General features: G+C 53.5%; 1 protein-coding gene across 4 annotated transcripts in view; it reads right to left on the bottom strand.

The window, feature by feature from the left end:
• The window catches only part of ZDHHC18 (zinc finger DHHC-type palmitoyltransferase 18), a 30,139-nt gene extending 11,887 nt beyond the window's left edge, over window positions 1-18,252 (bottom strand). For 2 of the 4 annotated variants that reach the window (XM_047792775.1, XM_047792776.1), the window contains exons 1-2: window positions 17,851-18,249; window positions 13,558-13,718 (exon numbers count right to left, since the gene is read on the bottom strand). In XM_047792775.1, coding sequence (XP_047648731.1) covers window positions 13,558-13,718; window positions 17,851-18,176 — 487 coding nt within the window. In that variant the 5' untranslated portion in view covers window positions 18,177-18,249. Of the gene's footprint in view, window positions 1-13,557; window positions 13,719-17,850 lie in introns of all 4 variants that reach the window. The other 2 variants (XM_047792777.1, XM_047792778.1) reach the window with 2 other exon arrangements.
• Between the last annotated feature and the right edge of the window lie 74 nt (window positions 18,253-18,326).

Genomic DNA, 18,326 nt, shown 5'->3' with positions numbered 1-18,326 from the left:
CAGAGCTCTCGTTGTGGCTCAGCAGAAATGAATCTGACTAACATCCATGAGGATGCAGGTTTGATCCCTGGCCTCGCTCAGTAGGTTAAGGATCCGGGGTGGCCATGAGCTGTGGTGTAGGTCACAGACATGGCTCCGATCTGACATTGCTGTGGCTGTGGCATAGACCAGCTATAGCTCCAATTCAACCCCTAGCCCGGGAATCCCCACATTCTGTGGGTGCGGCCCTAAAAAGGATTAAAAAAAAAAAAAACCAACTGTAGTTTCTTCATACCATGGCATTCTCTACAGTAATGCGAATAAATGACCCTCAGTTACACACAACACCATGAATGAATCTCGCAAATGTGTGTAAAGTGAAGAAAACCCACGGCCGAGCATAAAATGTTCACAAACAGGTAATCTATGTGTTAAAAGTCAGGATTGTGGTTATCCTTGGAGCAGTGACAGAGACTACGCAGGGGAACAAGGGGCGGCTCCAGGGACACCAGTGTTTCTTGATCTGAGCGCTAATTACATGTGTGTGTTCCAACCATGAACGCTCAACAAACAGAACACTTATAATCTGTATACTTTTGGTAAGCCTGTTATACTTCAGTAAAAATCTAAGAAAAAGGAAAAAGAGAAAAGAAAGTAACTTGTTTGAAGTTACAAGGTGGGTGTGCTGGCGGAGGAATCTGAACCTGGGTCAGCTCTATGCAAACCCACAATTCTATCCTCGGAACCCCTTCGTACCCTTGGCCATAAAGGACCAATCTTCCCGGAGCAATGGCTCCTTCCTGAACAGAATTCTGAGTGTCAAATGGGGCTTCCTGTGATCCCCAGTCTCTGGCTACATTCACAGCCATCTCTTCCACTGGATCAACTCCCCAGATAATAGGTCCAGTTTGGCTACTTGTCCCCAGCAATCACTTACTGAGCGCCTACCATGTGCCAGGCACCATTCTAGCCGCTTGGCATCTATCAGTGAAGCAGATTTGTGTTTCACATTCCTAGCTACCGACAAGACTTTTGCTAGGCTGTTTTACCACCACCTTGACTGTAACATGTTTAAAACGGAACTAAGCATCTGAGCAGCTCTTCCTCAGCAATGGTAGCATGGTCAAGGCAGGGAGGTTGAGGCCAGTGGACATGCTCTGAAAACTGGTTCTGCCACTGGGTGATTATGTCTGAGGCTGCAGTCAAATGAACTTTTCTGAGTCTCAGTTTTCTCATCTGTAAAATGGGAATAAGAGATAGAATGGGACATGAATCCTAGCGCTCCACCTCTAATTAGTGGGGCTTCTCTTCATGATACCATTTTTTAGATATGTGATAAGGCAAATCATTTAACTTCTCTGTGCCTCTGCTTCCTTGATCACTGGGCTGTTGTGAGGATTAAATGAGCTAATATATATGAAGTAACACAAAACAAATGCTTAAGAAGTGTGCACTGGAGTTCCCATCATGGCGCAGTAGTTAACCAATCCGACTAGGAACCATGAGGTTGCGGGTTCAGTCCCTGCCCTTGCTCAGTGGGTTACGGATCTGGCGTTGGCCACGAGCAGTGGTGTAGGTTGCAGATGAGGCTCGGATCCTGTGTTGCTGTGGCTCTGGCGTAGGCCGGTGGCTACAGCTCTGATTCGACCCCTAGCCTGGGAACCTCCATATGCCGAGGGAGTGGCCCAAGAAATGGCAAAAGACAAAAAAAAAAAAAAAGGGTGCACTGGAGTTCCCATTATGGCACAGTGGTTAATGAACCTGACTAGTATCCATGAGGTCGTGGGTTCAATCTCTGGCCTTGCTCAGTGGGTTAAGGATCCAGTGTTTTTGTGAGCTGTGGTGTGGGTCATCGGCTCAACTTGGATCCCCTGTTGCTGTGGCAAAGGCCAGCAGCTACAGCTCTGATTGGACCCCTAGCCTGGGAACCTCCAAATGCTGTGGGTGCTGCCCTAAAAAGACAAAAAGACCAAAAAAAGAAGAGGAAGAAGAAGTGTGCACTGTTATTATCAGCTCATAGAATTGCTGAGAGAAGAGTTCCCGTCGTGGCACAGTGGTTAACCAATCCGACTAGGAACCATGAGGTTGCGGGCTTGATCCCTGGCCTTGCTCAGTGGGTTAAGGATCTGGCGTTGCCATGAGCTGTGGTGTAGGTCGAAGATGTGGTTCGGATCCAGTGTTGCTGTGGCTCTGGTGTAGGCTGGTGGCTATAGCTCCGATTAGACCCCTAGCCTGAGAACCTCCCTATGCCGTGGGAGCAGCCCTAGAAAAGGCAAAAAGACCAAAAAAAAGAGAGAATTGCTGAGAGAGAGAAGACAAAGGCATTCTCCTTGTGGCTCAGAGGTAATGAACCCAACTAGTGTCCAAGAGGACAGGGGTTCGATCCCTGTCCTCACTCGGTGGGTTAAGGATCTGGCCCTGCCGTAAGCTTGTGGTGTAGGTCACAGACATAGCTTGGATGCCGCATTTCTGTGGCTCTGGTATAGGCCGGCAGCTGCAGCTCCAATTCGACCCCTGGCCTGAGAACGTCCATATGCCAAAGGTGTGGCCCTAAATACACAAAAGAGAGAGAAACAGGTCACTGAGGCTTTTTTTTTTTTTCTTTTTTGGAAGTTTCTGGCCTGCCATCCCCACTGGGGACTGAACCCACCCCAGCCACTGCAGTGACAATGCCAGATCTTTAACCTGCTGCACCTCAAGAGAACCCTCCCCTTCAAATCTGATAACAGCCCCAGGAGATAAGGAGTCACTTAGGAGACTAAGTGACTTGCCTGAGGCCACACAGTGAGTGAGTAAGTGGCAGAGTCAGTATGTGAAGCCAGTTCCCAAAGCCTGGGCTTGAGGCCTTTTTGTAAATTTTAAAGTGTCATGATGAGTGGTGTTTTTCCCTGCCCGGTTCCCTATTTCTGCTGATGGCACAATCCAAGGGCTAAAAGGAGCCTCTAAGAGCATATAATATGGCCCCTGGCATGGAGCAGATACCTGATGAATGTGGCTTCACTGACGCCTCTGTTCTAACTCCTTCAGTTACAAAAGAGAAAACAGGCCCAGAGAGGTTAGGGGATTTGTCTGAGGATGCACAGCCACTGAGTGGCAGAGGCAGGAGAACTCAGTTTGGAGTCTCCGTACAGACCCTTCCTTCTCTGTCATCCGGGCCTGGCCAGTGGCAAGGTCTGGACAGGCTCTTCCTTCAAAACCCGTTACCCTCCACTCCCAACACCCTAACGCAGGCCAGACCCACATCACCGAACAGCTTCCACAGGAGATTCCCTGCTCCTAGCCCCTGTGCCTTTCACCCCCCTGGTACACACTGTCACATTCCTCTAAATAACTCCCTTTGGGGTCACTTCCCAGCTCAGAAACCCTTCCCTGGTCTCCCTAAAACACAAGGTAAAGGACACATTTCTTGGAGTTCCCATCGTGGTGCAGCAGAAACGAATCCAACTAGGAACCATGAGGTTGCGGGTTTGATTCCTGGCCTCCACTCAGCAGATTAAGGATTCTGCGTTGCTGTGGCTGTGGTGTAGGCCGGCAGCTATAGCTCCGATTCAACCTCTAGCCTAGGAACCTCCATATGCCACGGGAGCGGCCCTAGAAAGCAAAAAAAAAAAAGGACAAATTTCTTGTCCCGATACTAGGGGCCTCCACAGTCAGGCCCAACCTCCACTCCCAGCTTCTCTCCACAGCTCTGCCCCAATTTCCTGCCCCTGTGCCCGAGCCCAGGCCTCCCTTCTCTGCTCACCAGGACTCGCCGGGCCCTGTCAGCAGCCTCTCTGACCACCACAGCCGAGGGGGCTCTTGGGCCTCACACAGCACAAAACACACGCTCTGTTCCATGCTGAGTTGTGACAGGACAGTTGTGTGTGTACACTGTCTCTTCAACTGCACCCTATGGCTCTCGAGAGCAGGGACAGAGGAACAAACCGGCCGTCCCGGGCCTATGAACCATGTGGCAGCAGGCCAAGGGGAGAGAAAACCTGCTTCGGACACAGGCAGGCCTGGAGTTCAAATCCTGAGCCTCCCATCTATGAGCCGGTGCCATCGGGGAAGCTGCTTAACCTCAGCGAACCTGTTGCTGCATCTGTAAAGCAGATAAATAACAGCAACTACCTTGAAGGGCTATAAGGATCAGAAATAGTACAGGTGTTTGGTGAGTCCTAACCAGTAGCTGTGTTCATCAGAGGCAGCAAGGCACAGGCTCTGGAGTCTGGAACAAACACTGGGTTCGAATCCCCCTTTTACTACCCACTTGCTATGTCAGGAAGTTCCTTCACCTCTCTGAGCCTCAGTTTCCTCATCCAGAAAATGGAGACAAGACAGTTTCACTCTCCTAGGGCTGCGACGAGGGCTGGAGGAGAGGCTGCAAGGCCAGCCCTGCGTCCTGACAAACACCTCAGGCTGTGACACTCCATTGTGTAGAACCCCCCAGCTCTTTCCAAAACTGTTGATATCACGCCAAACCCTAGTCCACAGCCTGCTCCTCAGGCCCAAGGCCCAGCGCCTGCCCCTGCCCCCCGTCGCCTCCCAGGCTTAGATATAAGCTTTGGAACCAGACAGCCATGTGGGTGTGAATCTCAGCCCAATCGCTTACTAGCCGTGTGACATGTGTCAAGCTGCTTAACTTCTCTGTGCTCTCCTCTGCTAAAAAAGAAAATGGGACATAAATCCACCTCCTTGTGCTGTTAGGAGGATTGGGCGAGAGGGCATCAAGTGGGTTTGGCAAAGTGCCTGGCACCTGTCAAGAGCTTAATAAATATTAGCCATTATTACCATTGATGTTTCTATGGAACACTCTATTCCAAACAACTGATTTATGAAGAGATTTGAAAAAAAACAAAAAACAAAAAACCCATCTGTGTGTGAAGGACAGCCACAGGACTCTGCAGGACTAAGGGAGAAATCGCTGGATCCCCTCACCGGATTCCCAAAGGCCCTCCCAGTGCTGAGGAATGCCCGCGCCTCTCCCCCAAGACAGGAAGGGAACTCATACCAGTACGTTCTGCCTCCAGCAGCCAGGCCTCCTCCCCTCTAGAACTCCAACAGCAAGTGGGGCTCTGCACAGCCGGCTCCCTCCAGCTGCTGGGTGCCAGAGGCAGAGAAGAGAAAAAGGGGCCACACCGGCACAAGATGCCACCTGCATGTAAAGTCACCACCAGCAGGGCCCAAGAGGAGATGGGTCAAAGGAGGCTTTGCAAGGAGGCTACTAGCCAGCGGAGTCCCACTGCCTTTTCTTTTTATCAGTTAGTTGCACCTACAGGACATGAAGTTCTCCGGCTAAGGGTTGAGTCAGAGCTACAGCTGCCAGCCTCTGCCACAGCCACAGCAACGCAGGATCTGAGCAGCGTCTGCGACCTACACCAAAGCTCACGGCAACACCAGATCCTCAACCCACTAAGTGAAGCCAGGGATCAAACCTGCATCCTCATGGATACTAGTCAGATTTGTTTCCACTGAGCCATGATGGGAACTCCAAGCCTCTTACATTTCAATACAGAAAAACCATTTTCTTTTTTTGGCTGCGCCTATAGCATTCGGTGCTCTTGGGCCAGGGATCAAACTTGCCGCAGTGACAACACTGGATCCTAAACCCACTGTGCCATAAGGGAAACCCAAGAAAAACCATTTGCGGAGCACACTGACATTCCCTGTCTCACACAAAAAATGCTCTGGGCTGGGCAAGAGGACACGTGCTCCTATTTTACCGACTTCAATAGTAAAAGGTGGGGCTGAAATTAGAACCCTCCGTCCTCCAAGGCATTCATCTGTTCATTCTTTCAAACGCTAGCATCAACTACATCAGGAAGGTATGCAAGGCCTGGGGCACAGGTGGGGGAAGGAGGAGGCAAGAACACAGAGGTGAGTCAAATATGGCTGTTTTGTTCATCAGGTTCAGAAAATAGCTGTTGGGGCCATGAAGGGAGGAGTAATAAGAGATGCTATCCCTGCCCTAAGGGAAGCGAAGATCTACTTACTACAGGGATCTTCCTGTGGCAGGCTCTTCCAGAGAAGAAAAAGGCCTCCTGCTGCCTTCCACGTGGGACACTAAAGCCCCCGGGGACGTGGTGATGGGGGAGGCTCCTCCTCACCAAAGGCGTGGGGAGAAGGAAGCGAATCTCCCACCCCTTCCTCCTGACCAGTCCCTTCACCCAACCACAGCCCCAGAGAGGAGCAGGCAGGCATTCTGCAGGTGGGCTTGAACCGCCCTGCCTGTTGCTGAAGCCCAGGGGCCGGTAGGGAAGCCCCCTGGGGAGAGGTCGCCCAGCCTCCGGCCAGCCTGAGGTCAGCCACGGTGCCCAGGCTGTGAGCACTGGGTCACTGTATCCCCCACCTGACCATTTCTTTTCATTCGAGAGGCTTATGGAACCCCTACCACACACAGGCTGGCTGGCAGGCCTGGGGATACAGGAAGAACAGCCTGCAGGCAGAGTGAGCGGGAGAGGTGGGTCATTAGTCAGTGCAAGAGGCTCTGTGAGTCAAGTGTGGTGGCCCTGGGGCCAGCAAGACCCCGTTGTGAAACCTGGCCATCCCACTTGTTAGCTTGTGATTTTGAGGAAGTCGCTCAACCTCTCTGAGCCTCAGCTTCCTCACCCGGTAATAACATCCACCTTGTAAGGGAGACGTAAAGGTGTAACCCAGCACTGGGCCATCAGCGGCATTCCTGGTGCCTTCTCAGAGTGGAATATATGGGGTGGGGACAAGAGGCAGCAGTCACAGCAATGAGGGATGAGGCGGCCATGCAGCTAGAAGGGAAAGGATGAGACCCCGGGTTCAAGGAGTGAGGGAGGAGGGCTCGGCAGCAGAGAGGACCCTGTGGGTCAAGGCCAAGGCCTAGAGGCATTAATGTGCAGTGTGGCTGGGGAGCCAGGGAGCGGAAGGTGAGCAGGGCAGCCTGGGCCGGAGCTTTGCCTCCACACGCAGGTGAATGCGCCTCCGAGGGCGAGCTTGCAGGGACGTGGGAGATGATCTGTTCCCAGGAAACCGGGAGGTGGTTTGTTTTCAGGATGGGACACTAAGCAACACTGATAATCACATGATGAGAAAGCCATTCCATTTTCAATTCTCTTTTTTTTTTTTTTTTGTCTCTTGTTGTTGTTGTTGTTGCTATTTCTTGGGCCGCACCTGCGGCATATGGAGGTTCCCAGGCTAGGGGTCGAATCGGAGCTGTAGCCACCGGCCTACACCAGAGCCACAGCAACGCTGGATCCGAGCCGCGTCTGCAACCTACACCACAGCTCACGGCAACGCCGCATCGTTAACCCACTGAGCAAGGGCAGGGACCGAACCCGCAACCTCATGGTTCCTAGTCGGATTCGTTAACCACTGCGCCACAACGGGAACTCCTCAATTCTCTTTCAAGCCCTGACTCTCTCCAGGTGAAAATCAAAACTTTTTTTTTTTTTTTTGGTCTTTTTTGAGGGCCGCACCTGAGGCATATGGAAGCTCCCGGGAATCCAGAGCTGCAGCTGCCAGCCTACATCACAGCCACAGAAATGCCAGATCTGAGCCACATCCTTGATCTATGCCACAAATCATGGCAACACCAGATCCTTAACCCACTGAGCGAGGCCAGGGATTGAACTGGCATCCTTATAGATACCAGTCGGGTTCTTAACCCACTGAGCCACAATGGGAACTTAAAGTTTTTGTTTGTTCATTTGTTTGTTTTGGCTTTTTAGGGCCAGACCTGTGGCATATGAAGTTCTCAGGCTAGGGGTCAAATCGGAGCTGCAGCCACACTGATGTGAGATCCAAGCCAAGTCTGTGGCTACGCCATAGCTCACAGCAATGCCAGATCCTTAACCCACTGAGCAAGGCCAGGGAGCAAACCTGCATCCTCATGGATACTAGGTTGGGTTTGCTACTGATGAGCCACAATGGGAACTCTTCAAGTCTCAACTTCTATATATATATATGTCTTTTTAGAGCCACACCTGTGGCATAAGGAGGTTCCCAGGCTAAGGGTTGAACTGGAGCTGCAGCCGCTGGCCTACACCACAGCCACAGCAACGTGGGATCCTAGCCACATATGTGACCTACACCACGGCTTATGGCAACGCCGGATCCTTAACCCACTGAGCAAGGCCAGGGATGGAACCTGCGTCTTCATGGACACTAGCTGGGTTCATTAACCACTGAGCCATGATGGGAACGCCAAGTCTCAACTTTTTTTTTTTTATCTTTTTCCAGGGCCACACCCGTGGCATATGGAGGTTCCCAGGCTATCGGTCTAATCGGAGCTGTAGCCACCAGCTTACACCACAGCCACAGTAACTCGGGATCCGAGCCACGTCTGCGACCCACACCACAGCTCATGGCAACGCCAGATCCTTGACCCACTGATCGAGGCCAGGGATCGAACCTGCAACCTCATGGTTCCTGGTCAGCTTTGTTAATCATTGAGCCGCGACGGGAACTCCACCAAGTCTCAACTTTTAATTCCTATGATCCTCACAGGCCTCAAAGTGACTGCCTTCCACAGACAACTGCAGCCACTAAGAATTCTGTAACATTGGTACATTTTTGTTTTTATGATTATCTTCTATTTAGAGCATGTGGCTTCTGCTAACAAAAGTGGTATAAATTTTCCTTGTGAAATACATTTAAAAGCAAGCCATATCTTTTCTGTTGTAGTTTTTGTTGTGGCCGCACCTGTGGCTTGCGGAAGTTCCCAGGCCAAAGATTGAACCTGTGCTGCAGCAGTGGCAATGCCAGATCCTTAACAGGCTGTTCCACCAGGGAATTCCCTAAAATCAAGCCATTTAAAGGAACACACGAAAGCAAGGAAGGTACAAAGTGAGGTACAGAAAGGGCAAAACTCATGAAGGTTATATTCCAATGATCGATCTTCAGGAAATACTGCTGAGGGCATTAGGGAGTCACCCAAACTCTGAGCCAGGAAGGGCTGGGGTCAAATCTGAATCGTGGAGAGACAACTATGACTGCAGGGAGAGGATAGGTGTCGGCGCCTGGTCAGCGGAGCCCTGAGCCAATCTAGGTGGAAAATGAGGCGCGTGTGCCCCAGGCCAGTGGGCTTCAGAAGGACCTGAGGGCAGATGCTCTGGAGACAGGGTGCGGTCCGTGGCCTGCAGTGAGGCTGCAGAGGGAGAGGTGGCCTCTGTCTGCTGTGTGAGTGGGAACCATGGCTAGGTGAGTGTCTGTCACATGGATTCAGATGTTTCTATCATCTCCCATCAGACCAGGAGCTCCTTTTCCAAGTGCCCAGAGCAGTGGCCCCCCAGGGGGTCCCGCTGCATAGCTCACCAGCCAGTAGGTCAGGACCTCAGACCAGGGTGACCAGCAGCCTGGTTTGCCTGCAACTTTGGGGTTTCCCAAGATACGAGGCTTTCGATGCCAAAACAGGGAGGGTCGGGGGCAAACTGGGAGAAGCTGGTCACCCTGCCTCAGAAGGTCCTTGCCAGATGGAAGCCCTAGACCAGATCCTGTGCGGCTGGAGTTGCTGGCCTATGGGACCGAAGCAAGAAGCTTGCACCACCTGCATGGGCCCAGCCTGGCAATCACCTCGCATTTATGTGAAGGGCACCGCCCATCCTAGAGCTGGCCCCCCCGACCTTCTAAAAAGGCTCAGGGACTTTTGTCCTCTTTAGGAAAATATGTTTCGGAGTTCCCTTTGTGGCTCAGTGGTCACAAACCTGACTGGTATCCATGAGGACATGGGTTCGATCCCTGGCCTTGCTCAGTGGGTTAAAGGACGAGTGTTGCCATGAGCTGGGGTGTAGGTCACAGATGAGGCTGTGTTGCTGTGGCTGTGGTGTAGGCTGGCAGCTTCAGCTCCAATTCGACCCTTAGCCTGGGAACTTCCATATGCCATGGGTGTGGCCCTAAAAAGACAAAAAAATAAAAGAAAGAAAAAGAGAAAATACGTTTCACTCTGATTAGAAGCCTCCAGTTCAGGAGTTCCCATTGTGGCTCAGCAGGTTAAGGGCCCAACACTGTCTCCATGAAGATGGGGTTGGTTCCCTGGCCTCACTCAGTGGGTTAAGGATCTGGCGTTACTGCAAGCTGTGGCATAGGCCCCAGATGTGGCTCACATCTGGTATTGCTGTGGCTGTGGTGTAGGCCACAGCTTCGGCTCCAGTTCAACCCCTAGCTGGGGAATTCCATAAGTCAGAGGTGTGGCCAGTAAAAAATTAAAAATAAATAAATAAAATAAAAGAAGCAGCTTCAATTTTACAATTCAAAAGCCCCAAAGATGCCACTTTCCAGGCTTGGGAATTGTTCTCCAGGGGATGTTTCTGACCCTGACATTCAAGGGCCACAAGACTGACTTCACCCCATCCTCCAAATTCTCAAGTGCAGCTGACGCGGCCTGCTCAGCTCCCATGCCTGCCCCTCTTCCCACTGCATCCTCGCCTCTTCCTGCTCCATTTGCTCAGGGGGCTCCCTTCGCATGCCTTCCTGTGGTTGAACTCCACCCAAATTTTATGTTTTGGCTCAAGAAGCCTCCCCACATTCTCTAGGCAGAAGACACTCCTCTGGTTTCTTTGATCCTCTTCCAAAGTCTGATCTCATGTGTAGCGGCCAGTCAGGCCTTCCACCCTGGACCAAGCTGTAGCCTGAAAACCAGCAGAGGGCAGGGCTCACAGCAGATTCTTCTCCCTCCCCCTGGCCTCCTCACCCTGCCATCGGTCGGAATAAATTAACACATAGATGACCAAACCCATAAAGCCTAATTGTGAGGAATTCAAGGGGACAGCAAGGAGAACCTCCACAGAGGCCAAGGCCCCTGAGTCCCTCCAGATGGCAGACAAAGTGAACAGGACACTCACCATCCAGGAAAGGCTACTGGGCCTGCCTGACAATGCCTAACAGCCACTATGCAGCACAGGGCCAAGAGGGAAGGACAAGGTGCTCTGGCAATGTGTCAAGAGGATGTGGCCCAACTGGGGTCACAAAGGCTTCCCAAACACTTGAATTGAGACCTAAGAATAAAGAGAGTGTGGCCATGGAAGACTGGGGGCGAGTGTCCCTACCGCCACTCAGAAGAGAAAGCATAGGGCTTGGGAGTCAAGGCACATGCTCCGGCCATGGGTCCTCTGCCTCGGTTTCTTCATCAGCAGGGCCGGACTGTGGTGAGGATCAGGGGGGATAATGGATGAGAAGCACTCGGCATGGTCAAGCTCTCCCCAAACTCAGGGGCTTATTGTTGTCAGTAAGACCCAAACAGCTCCCTGGAGGCCAAAGAATTCCAGGCAGCCAGATCTCTGCTCCCGGGCTCAGCTAGACAGTAATCCTGCCTCTTGAGCACTCTGACCTGGAGGGAGGAGAAACAGGGCTGCGCTGAGCCTCCCCTGCTGCCCGTGGACCAGGATTCTGAAGGAGCAGAAGCCTGGAGGCTGAGCGTCGGGCGGGGAAGGAAGGAAGGAAGCTGGATGCAGGCAGAGGAAGAGGGCAACCGAGGGCGTGGCTGAAGGCAGGCCTGGGCAGAGAATGAGACAGAGGGCAGACCAGAGCCGGAGACATTCTCTGCCCTCCCGGCCGCCCTCCTGAGCTGCTCCAGAGGCCTGGCGGAATGACTTCCAGGATGGATGCAGTAGGGCTCTGCCACTCACAGGCTGCCAGGTCTCTTCAGAGGCAGCTGGGTATTTAAAAGCCTGTCTGACAGCCATCCAGTTAGGGGAAAGAGCCAACCACGGACCGGAAACCTGAGGTGTGCAAATACCTGTGTCACTTCTCAGCAGGAAGGAACTGGGGTGGAGCAAGCTGAGATTAAGGCCCTGGCCACGGTGCCCAGTCCGCTGGGCACCCATGCAGTACTCTGGGAGGCACCAAGGGCCTTTCTGGTCACATGGGCCTTTGGGCAGCTCCTGAAACATGCCAGTCTGTTTGCCACTCCGGGCTTTTGCTTTCACTGTGTCCAGACCACATGTTACTGGCTCCATCACTCCATTCAGGGCTCGTCTCAATGCCGCCTCCTCCCAAGGGCCTCCCTGACCATAATCGAGATGAGCCCACTCCCCGCCCCACTGTGCTTGCCTCCAGAGACCCTGGAGGCTCAGCTCCTCACTTCTGCAGGCCTTTCCTTCTTTGTTCAGATGTCACCAACTTCATAAGCCCCCCATCCCAACCAACCATTTAAAAATCGTACACCCTCCTCCAGCTCTAGGCCTCCATCCCCTGGCTTTCCTCTTCTCTGTAACAGCCTAGATATTTAATTGTTGACTGTCTTTCTCTCTTTTTTTTTTGTCTTTTGTCTTTTCCAGGGCCGCTCCAGCGGCATATGGAGGTTCCCAGGCCAGGAGTCTAATGGGAGCTGTAGCCGCCAGCCTATACCACAGCTCACGGAAATGCCAGATCCTTAACCCACTGAGCGAGGCCAGGGATCGAACCCGCAACCTCATGGTTCCTAGTCGGATTTGTTAACCACTGAGCCATGACGGCAACTCCTTGACTGTCTTTCTTTCTTTTTCTTATTTTTTGAAATTTTTTGCTTTTTAGGGCCACATCTTGTGGCCTATAGAAGTTCCCAGGCTAGGGGTCGAGTTGGAGCTGCAGTTGCTGGCCCACACCACAGCCACAGCAACGCCAGATCAGAACTGGGTCTGGGACCTACCCCACAGCTCCTGGCAATGCCAGATTCTCAACCCACTGAGAGAGGCCAGGGATCGAACCTGTGTCCTCACTGATATTAGTTGGGTTCGCTAACCACTGAGCAACAATGGGAACTCCTACATAAAGTTTTTGAACATTTTTTTGTACAGGAATATATTTACTATTTTAGCCAAAGTGAAATAAACTTGATTTATCAAATGCCAAAAAGGAAAAGTGTCTGGTATATAGTAGGAGCTCAATAAATGTTTGATGAATGAAGGAATAAATGTGTATGAATGTTTAAAAGCAGGGGTTCGGGTCAGAGTGCCCAGGGTCTCATCCCAGCTCTTCTACTTAGCATATTGCCTTCAACCATTTACTTAACTTCCGTGAGGCTCAATTTAATTAATCACTAAAAGGAGAATAGGGAGTTCCCACTGTGGCTCAGCGGTAAGGAACCTGACTAGGATCCATGAGGATTTAGCTTCGATCCCTGGCCTTGCTCAGTGGGTTAAAGATCTGGTGTTGCCAAGAGCTATGGTGTAGGTCACAGATGCAGCTTGGATCTGGTGTGTCTGTGGCTGTGGTGTAGGCCGGCAGCAATAGCTCTGATTTGGCAGCTATAGCTCTGATTTGACCCCTAGCCTCAGAACTTCCAAATGCTGGGGATGCAGCCCTAAAAAGACAAAAATAAAAATGAAAGGAGAATAACAACAGGACCTATCTCACAGGATCTCTGGGGATGAAATAAGATCATGCATATAAACACAGGGCCTGGCCCCCACTAAGTACTCAGTACCATCCAGCTGTCAACACCAGCCCTCTCGTGCTAGCATTTCTTATTTATGTGCTCATGTGCTTACCCTCTGCTTTCTCCACTCTACGTCAGCTCCAGCCTGCCCTGCTCACTACGGGAGCCCTGCTAGCACAGTGTTCCTAGCACAGCGTGGGAAGAGAAAATCAGATCTCCTCTCAGATCAAGAAAGGTGGAGCTGGGGGACCCAGCTGCGGCTGGAGCGGGAGCCTCACCAATCTGTTTCTCCAGGGCGGCTGCCTCACAGACGGTGGCCCGGGGCAGGATCCCAGGGTCGGTGAAACTTGTCTGCAGCAGGCAGCTCATGACGAAGAAGAACAGGATGGCAGCGATGATGGGGATGGCGAGGGTCAGCTGGCGGGCCAGGAAGGGACAGCTAGAAAAAGAGAGGGAGAATGAGATGAGCGGAGACCCCAGGGCTGCCCAGGGCACAGGGCTGCAGCACCAGGCAGGCTCTGTCAAACTGGCAACCACCACCCCAGTCCCCCAAGGCAGAGGCCCGGCCCCTAGGTGAGTGCAGCACTGGCCCTTCAGTGCTTAGAGAGGCAGCGCTCATTGATCCTTGCACTGTCTCCCTGAACTCCAGGCAGATATGATCAACAGATCCCAGCACTCAACCTCTGCCCTTGGCTGCACCCTCAGAATCCTTCCAAACACAGCACTCCAGGCAGCCACTACCTAAGGGCTGGACTGTCCCTCGGGATGAACCATTCATAACCATGTTCACTCATTCAGTCACTCCATGAATATTGATGGAAGCCCTCTCCATGTGAAAGGCAATACCCTTAACAAGCAGCAGGGATAGTGGCAGTGAATAAGATAAGAGTCCCCCTGCTCCTTCAGTGAGGCTCAGGGTCTAGTGGGGAAAACAGACAGGTAAACAGAGAATTGCCACACAGGGCTTTGCTTGTTATAATGGGGAAGGGGAAAGGAGTAGAAAAGTTAGGAAAGATGGGCTGAAGGAGATAATGCCTAAGCTAAAACCCAAAGACTAGGTAGGGTCAGCCAGATGAAGGGGAAAAAGAGCATGGTCCAGCCGTTGACACTGTCACCCAAGGGCTGGTGTCCCCAGTTGGTTCTATCAGGCCCCCTGACCCAAGTGTGCTAGAACACCCTATGCAAGGCTCTGGCAAACCTGTGGGCATCTTTTTTTTTTTTAGGACCACACCCTCGGCATGTGGAAGTTCCCAGGCTAGGGGCTGAATCAGAGCTGTAGCTGTCAGCCTGCACCACAGCCACAGCAATGCAGGTCTGCAACCTACCCCACAGCTCACAGCAATGCCAGATCCTTAACCCACTGAGGAGGCCAGGGATTAAACCTCATCCTCATGGATACTAGTCAGGTCCTTAACTCGCTGAGCCACAACGGGAACTCTAAACCTGTGGGCATCTTACGCCCTATTTCTGGAATCCCTGTTGTCAGAGGCTCTGGCCTCCTGAGAGACCCTTCCCTTGAAGAAGCAGAGACTGCCAAAACCAAGGGCTTTACGTGGGCCATGATCTGCTCCAAACATCTCAAGGTCCCCAGGTCTGAGTCTCAAACAGAGCTGGTCCTTGCATGTCACCCATATGCATATGACAACTCGACCAGCTCATGTACAACCAGGCTTCTTGGGAGATGGAGAAGAGGTGAAGTCTGAGACTCGTAGAATCTCAGAAACACCACGTCCTAGCCCCCCAGTTTTACAGAGCAGGACTCCAAAGCCCACAGCCAGATCCAAGGTTGCCCAGCCAGGCAATGACAGGATTGGGGTCTCCAAGCTCCCAGCAAATGTTCTGTCCATTGTCCAACAAGTGAAGGTACTTGCTATATTGTATGATTATGTATTTACTGTGTCAAATGCCTACTACATACCAGGCCGTGTTCTAGGCACAGAGGATACAACAGGGAGAACTGTTCTCATGGAGAGGGACAGGCAAGAAGCTAACAAAAAGCTTTGGTATGTCAGGTGTTGGCAAGTGCTTCAGTGAGTAGGTCAGGGCAGAGGGGAGAGGGGCGGTTTCCTAGGTTAAAGGGATGGTCTGGGAAGGACAAGAGAAAGTGAGGGAGTCAGCCATGAGGCTGTCTGAAGGAAGGATGTTCCCAAACAGTGCAAAGGCCCTGAGGTAGGAGGGTGTGAGGAAGCCAATGTGCCTGGGAGGGAAAGCATGGGGGCAGTGGGAGGAGATGGGGACAGAGATGAGGCCACCACCAGGGCTGTGGCTCTTATCTGGAGAGCCAGGGAATATTCGGATCTGACCTGGAATGAAAGGGACACGCTGGCTGCTGTGTGGGGGTGGGGCAGAGGGCAGAATCTGGGAGCCCTGTTGGGAGGCCTGCGCGACAATGCACCCAACCCAGCAGCGAGGAAAACCACGCGTGGCAGCAGAGGCCCCAGAGCGCCTGTTGCCCTCCAACACCCTCATCAACAGCGTCCCATACGCCAGGTACCCACTGAGCTTTCACCCCAGTCCAGCCCCAACCCAAATCCTCCTGCCCACACCACCACCCCAAGTGAGGAGGAGCAGAGACAAGGACGAGATGATTCACGAGCTCTCCCGGAACCCAGATGTCCTCGCTTCCTCCTCTCTAGAGACAAATCTGTCTCTAGTGACAATATCCCCTCAGCCCAGAGAAGGCCCTGCTGCTGAACTGCCCGAATCCCACACTGCAGGGTCACAGGGACCAACCCTGGCAAGCGCCGCTTCCTCTTGCCTCGGCTGCAGCCCTGGCTGGGAGGACCGGGGGGAGCCGGAGGGATGCTGGAAAAAAACACTTTCAAAGCAGCCACATGGGATGGGCCAGCAAGGTGGATCTGAAACTCAGCCCAAGGGTCATGCTGGAGGCCCGGGGCTCTCCGGAGCTTCTGCTTGTTAAATTATCCTGGAACTTTCTATCCACCCTGAGTCAGAAAGGAAAGGTGAAAGGGAGAAGCTAATTTGTAGGAAGTCCTCACCTTGCTTCAAGGGGAAACCCAAGGATGCAGATATATGATCTGGCCACTGGAAAGGGTACCAGTGTCTCTGTGGCAGCCTTATCATGGCCCTTGGGAAGGGTTTTTTGGTGATGACAAGTAATAGCTCCCGATATGCTTATTACCAGCTAAAAATTTATGTACATGACTTCACGCTACCCTTGTGACAACCTGAGGGGGTGGGTACTATTATAAACCCCATCTTATAGATCTGAGAAGTGAGGTGACTGCCCCGAAGTCACACACTGCGTGCATGATGGGGCCGAGATTTAACCAGCTCTGTTAGCTGCAGAGATGGAGTTCTTAGCCACCTGTATAACTAAGACCACAGAGGATCGGTAGAACTAGGAGGGGAAAGTGGGGTTCATGTAGTATGGGGTAGGTGGGCAAGAAATCAGGACACAGGTGGCTCAAGCTAGCAACCAAGGGTAGAGTGGAAAACTCTGCATACCAACATGTGACCCTGGTAAAGCGACAAGCATCCCCTCCTCCATCCATGACATGGAGAATACTGTGTGGGCTAATCTTGGGTCCCTGGGGTTATGAAGAGGTCAAAAACCCACGGGGACAAATATGACCTGTCACATGAAAATATTCTCGCCTCTTGAAAAATAGCAAGGCACTGCAGCTGTTCCTGCCATGAACAGGACAGAGGGTGCTCCGGAGCGCTGGGAAGGGAAAGGAAGCCAGGAGTCAGGAGGTGGGGGGCAGGGGCCTGGGAGATGTCTGGGGGAACTGGGGGAGGCAGGGGGAAGGACAGGAAGCTCTGGAACAAAAAATAAGGAAGGTGCTGGAGAGGAAAGGGGAGGCCTGAGTGGCCCATGAGGGCCTAGAGAGAGAATGGCCAAGGGGAAAACAGGGGTGGGGGGGCGGTGCTGAGAGTGGAGAGGGGACCTAGAGGGACCTTGGAGGGATCCTGGAAGATGGCCTTGAAATTTCAAAGGGGAGAATATGGCCAAAGGATAAGGAAGAAATTCAAAAACTGTCTGGAAGGGATATAAAGAAAAGATGCCCCAAGGGGTCCGAAAGAAACTAGAAGGCAGGCAAGAGGATAGGTGAGGAGAGAGGATCCATCCAAGGAGCTGGGGGGCCTGGTGCAGGCTCTGAGAGCGCAGAGAGGATGGGGGCCTCGAGGCACATGGGAGGGCCATGTTCCTGGCAGAGGCCAGCAAAGGCAGAGTGCCAGGGAAGGATGGGGGTGCTAGGGAGGGGCCGGAGGGGACCAGCTTAGACGGCGATCCAAACTAGCATGGGAGGATGACCAGTCTGGGAGGGCTGGAGGGGACCCGGAAGGACAGACAGAAGATAAGCAAGGAGATTGGAGAGGCCTGAGGGCAGATTCTGAGAAGCACAGGGAGGATGCGGCCCGGGAGGAGCCTGGCAGGTGCTGGGAAGGGCAGAGTGCCCCGGGAGGTGGGAGAGCCCAGCAGGGGACCAAAGGGGCTGGAGCGCCCAGCGAGGCCTGAGCAAGGGGGGTGCGCCCCAGGGGTCAAAGGGGACCGGAGGGGATGGGGCGCCTCAGGGGGCGGGGACGCGGGGCGCCGCCAAACTCACTCGAAGACGAAGAAGAGGACGGTGGTGGTGAGGATGAGCAGCAGCGTGAGGGCGAAGACGCCACCGTGGCCGGCCAGCATGAGGCGGCCGCCGCAGTAGAAGCGGTTGCGGCCCGGGAACACCTCCCACTTGCGCCGCGGGCGGCGGCCGATGCTGCCGCTGCCACTGCCGCTGCCACTGCCGCTCCAGCGCGGCGCGGCGGCGGCGGGCGGCGGGGGCCCGGGGCCCGGGCCGGGGGGCGCGGCGGGGCCGGGGCGCCGCGCCCCGGGGGAGGCGGGCGGCGGAGCGGCCCCGGGGCTGATCTGCTGGTACTCGCAGTCCTTCATGCGGCCAGCCGCGGACCTCGGCTCCGCGCCCCGCGGGCCGGCCGGGCCGCACCGGGACCGGGGCCGAGCAGAGGAGGCGGTGGCGGCGGCGGCGGCGGCGGCGCGCGCGGCGCTGGCTCGCAGGGGGCGGCCCCACGCCTCCCTGCCCCG

Source organism: Phacochoerus africanus, chromosome 8, assembly GCF_016906955.1.
Source record: "Phacochoerus africanus isolate WHEZ1 chromosome 8, ROS_Pafr_v1, whole genome shotgun sequence".
NCBI lineage: Eukaryota > Metazoa > Chordata > Mammalia > Artiodactyla > Suidae > Phacochoerus > Phacochoerus africanus.
The sequence above is the reverse complement of the archived record's forward strand: the minus strand, read 5'-3'. Positions and strand labels throughout refer to the sequence as shown.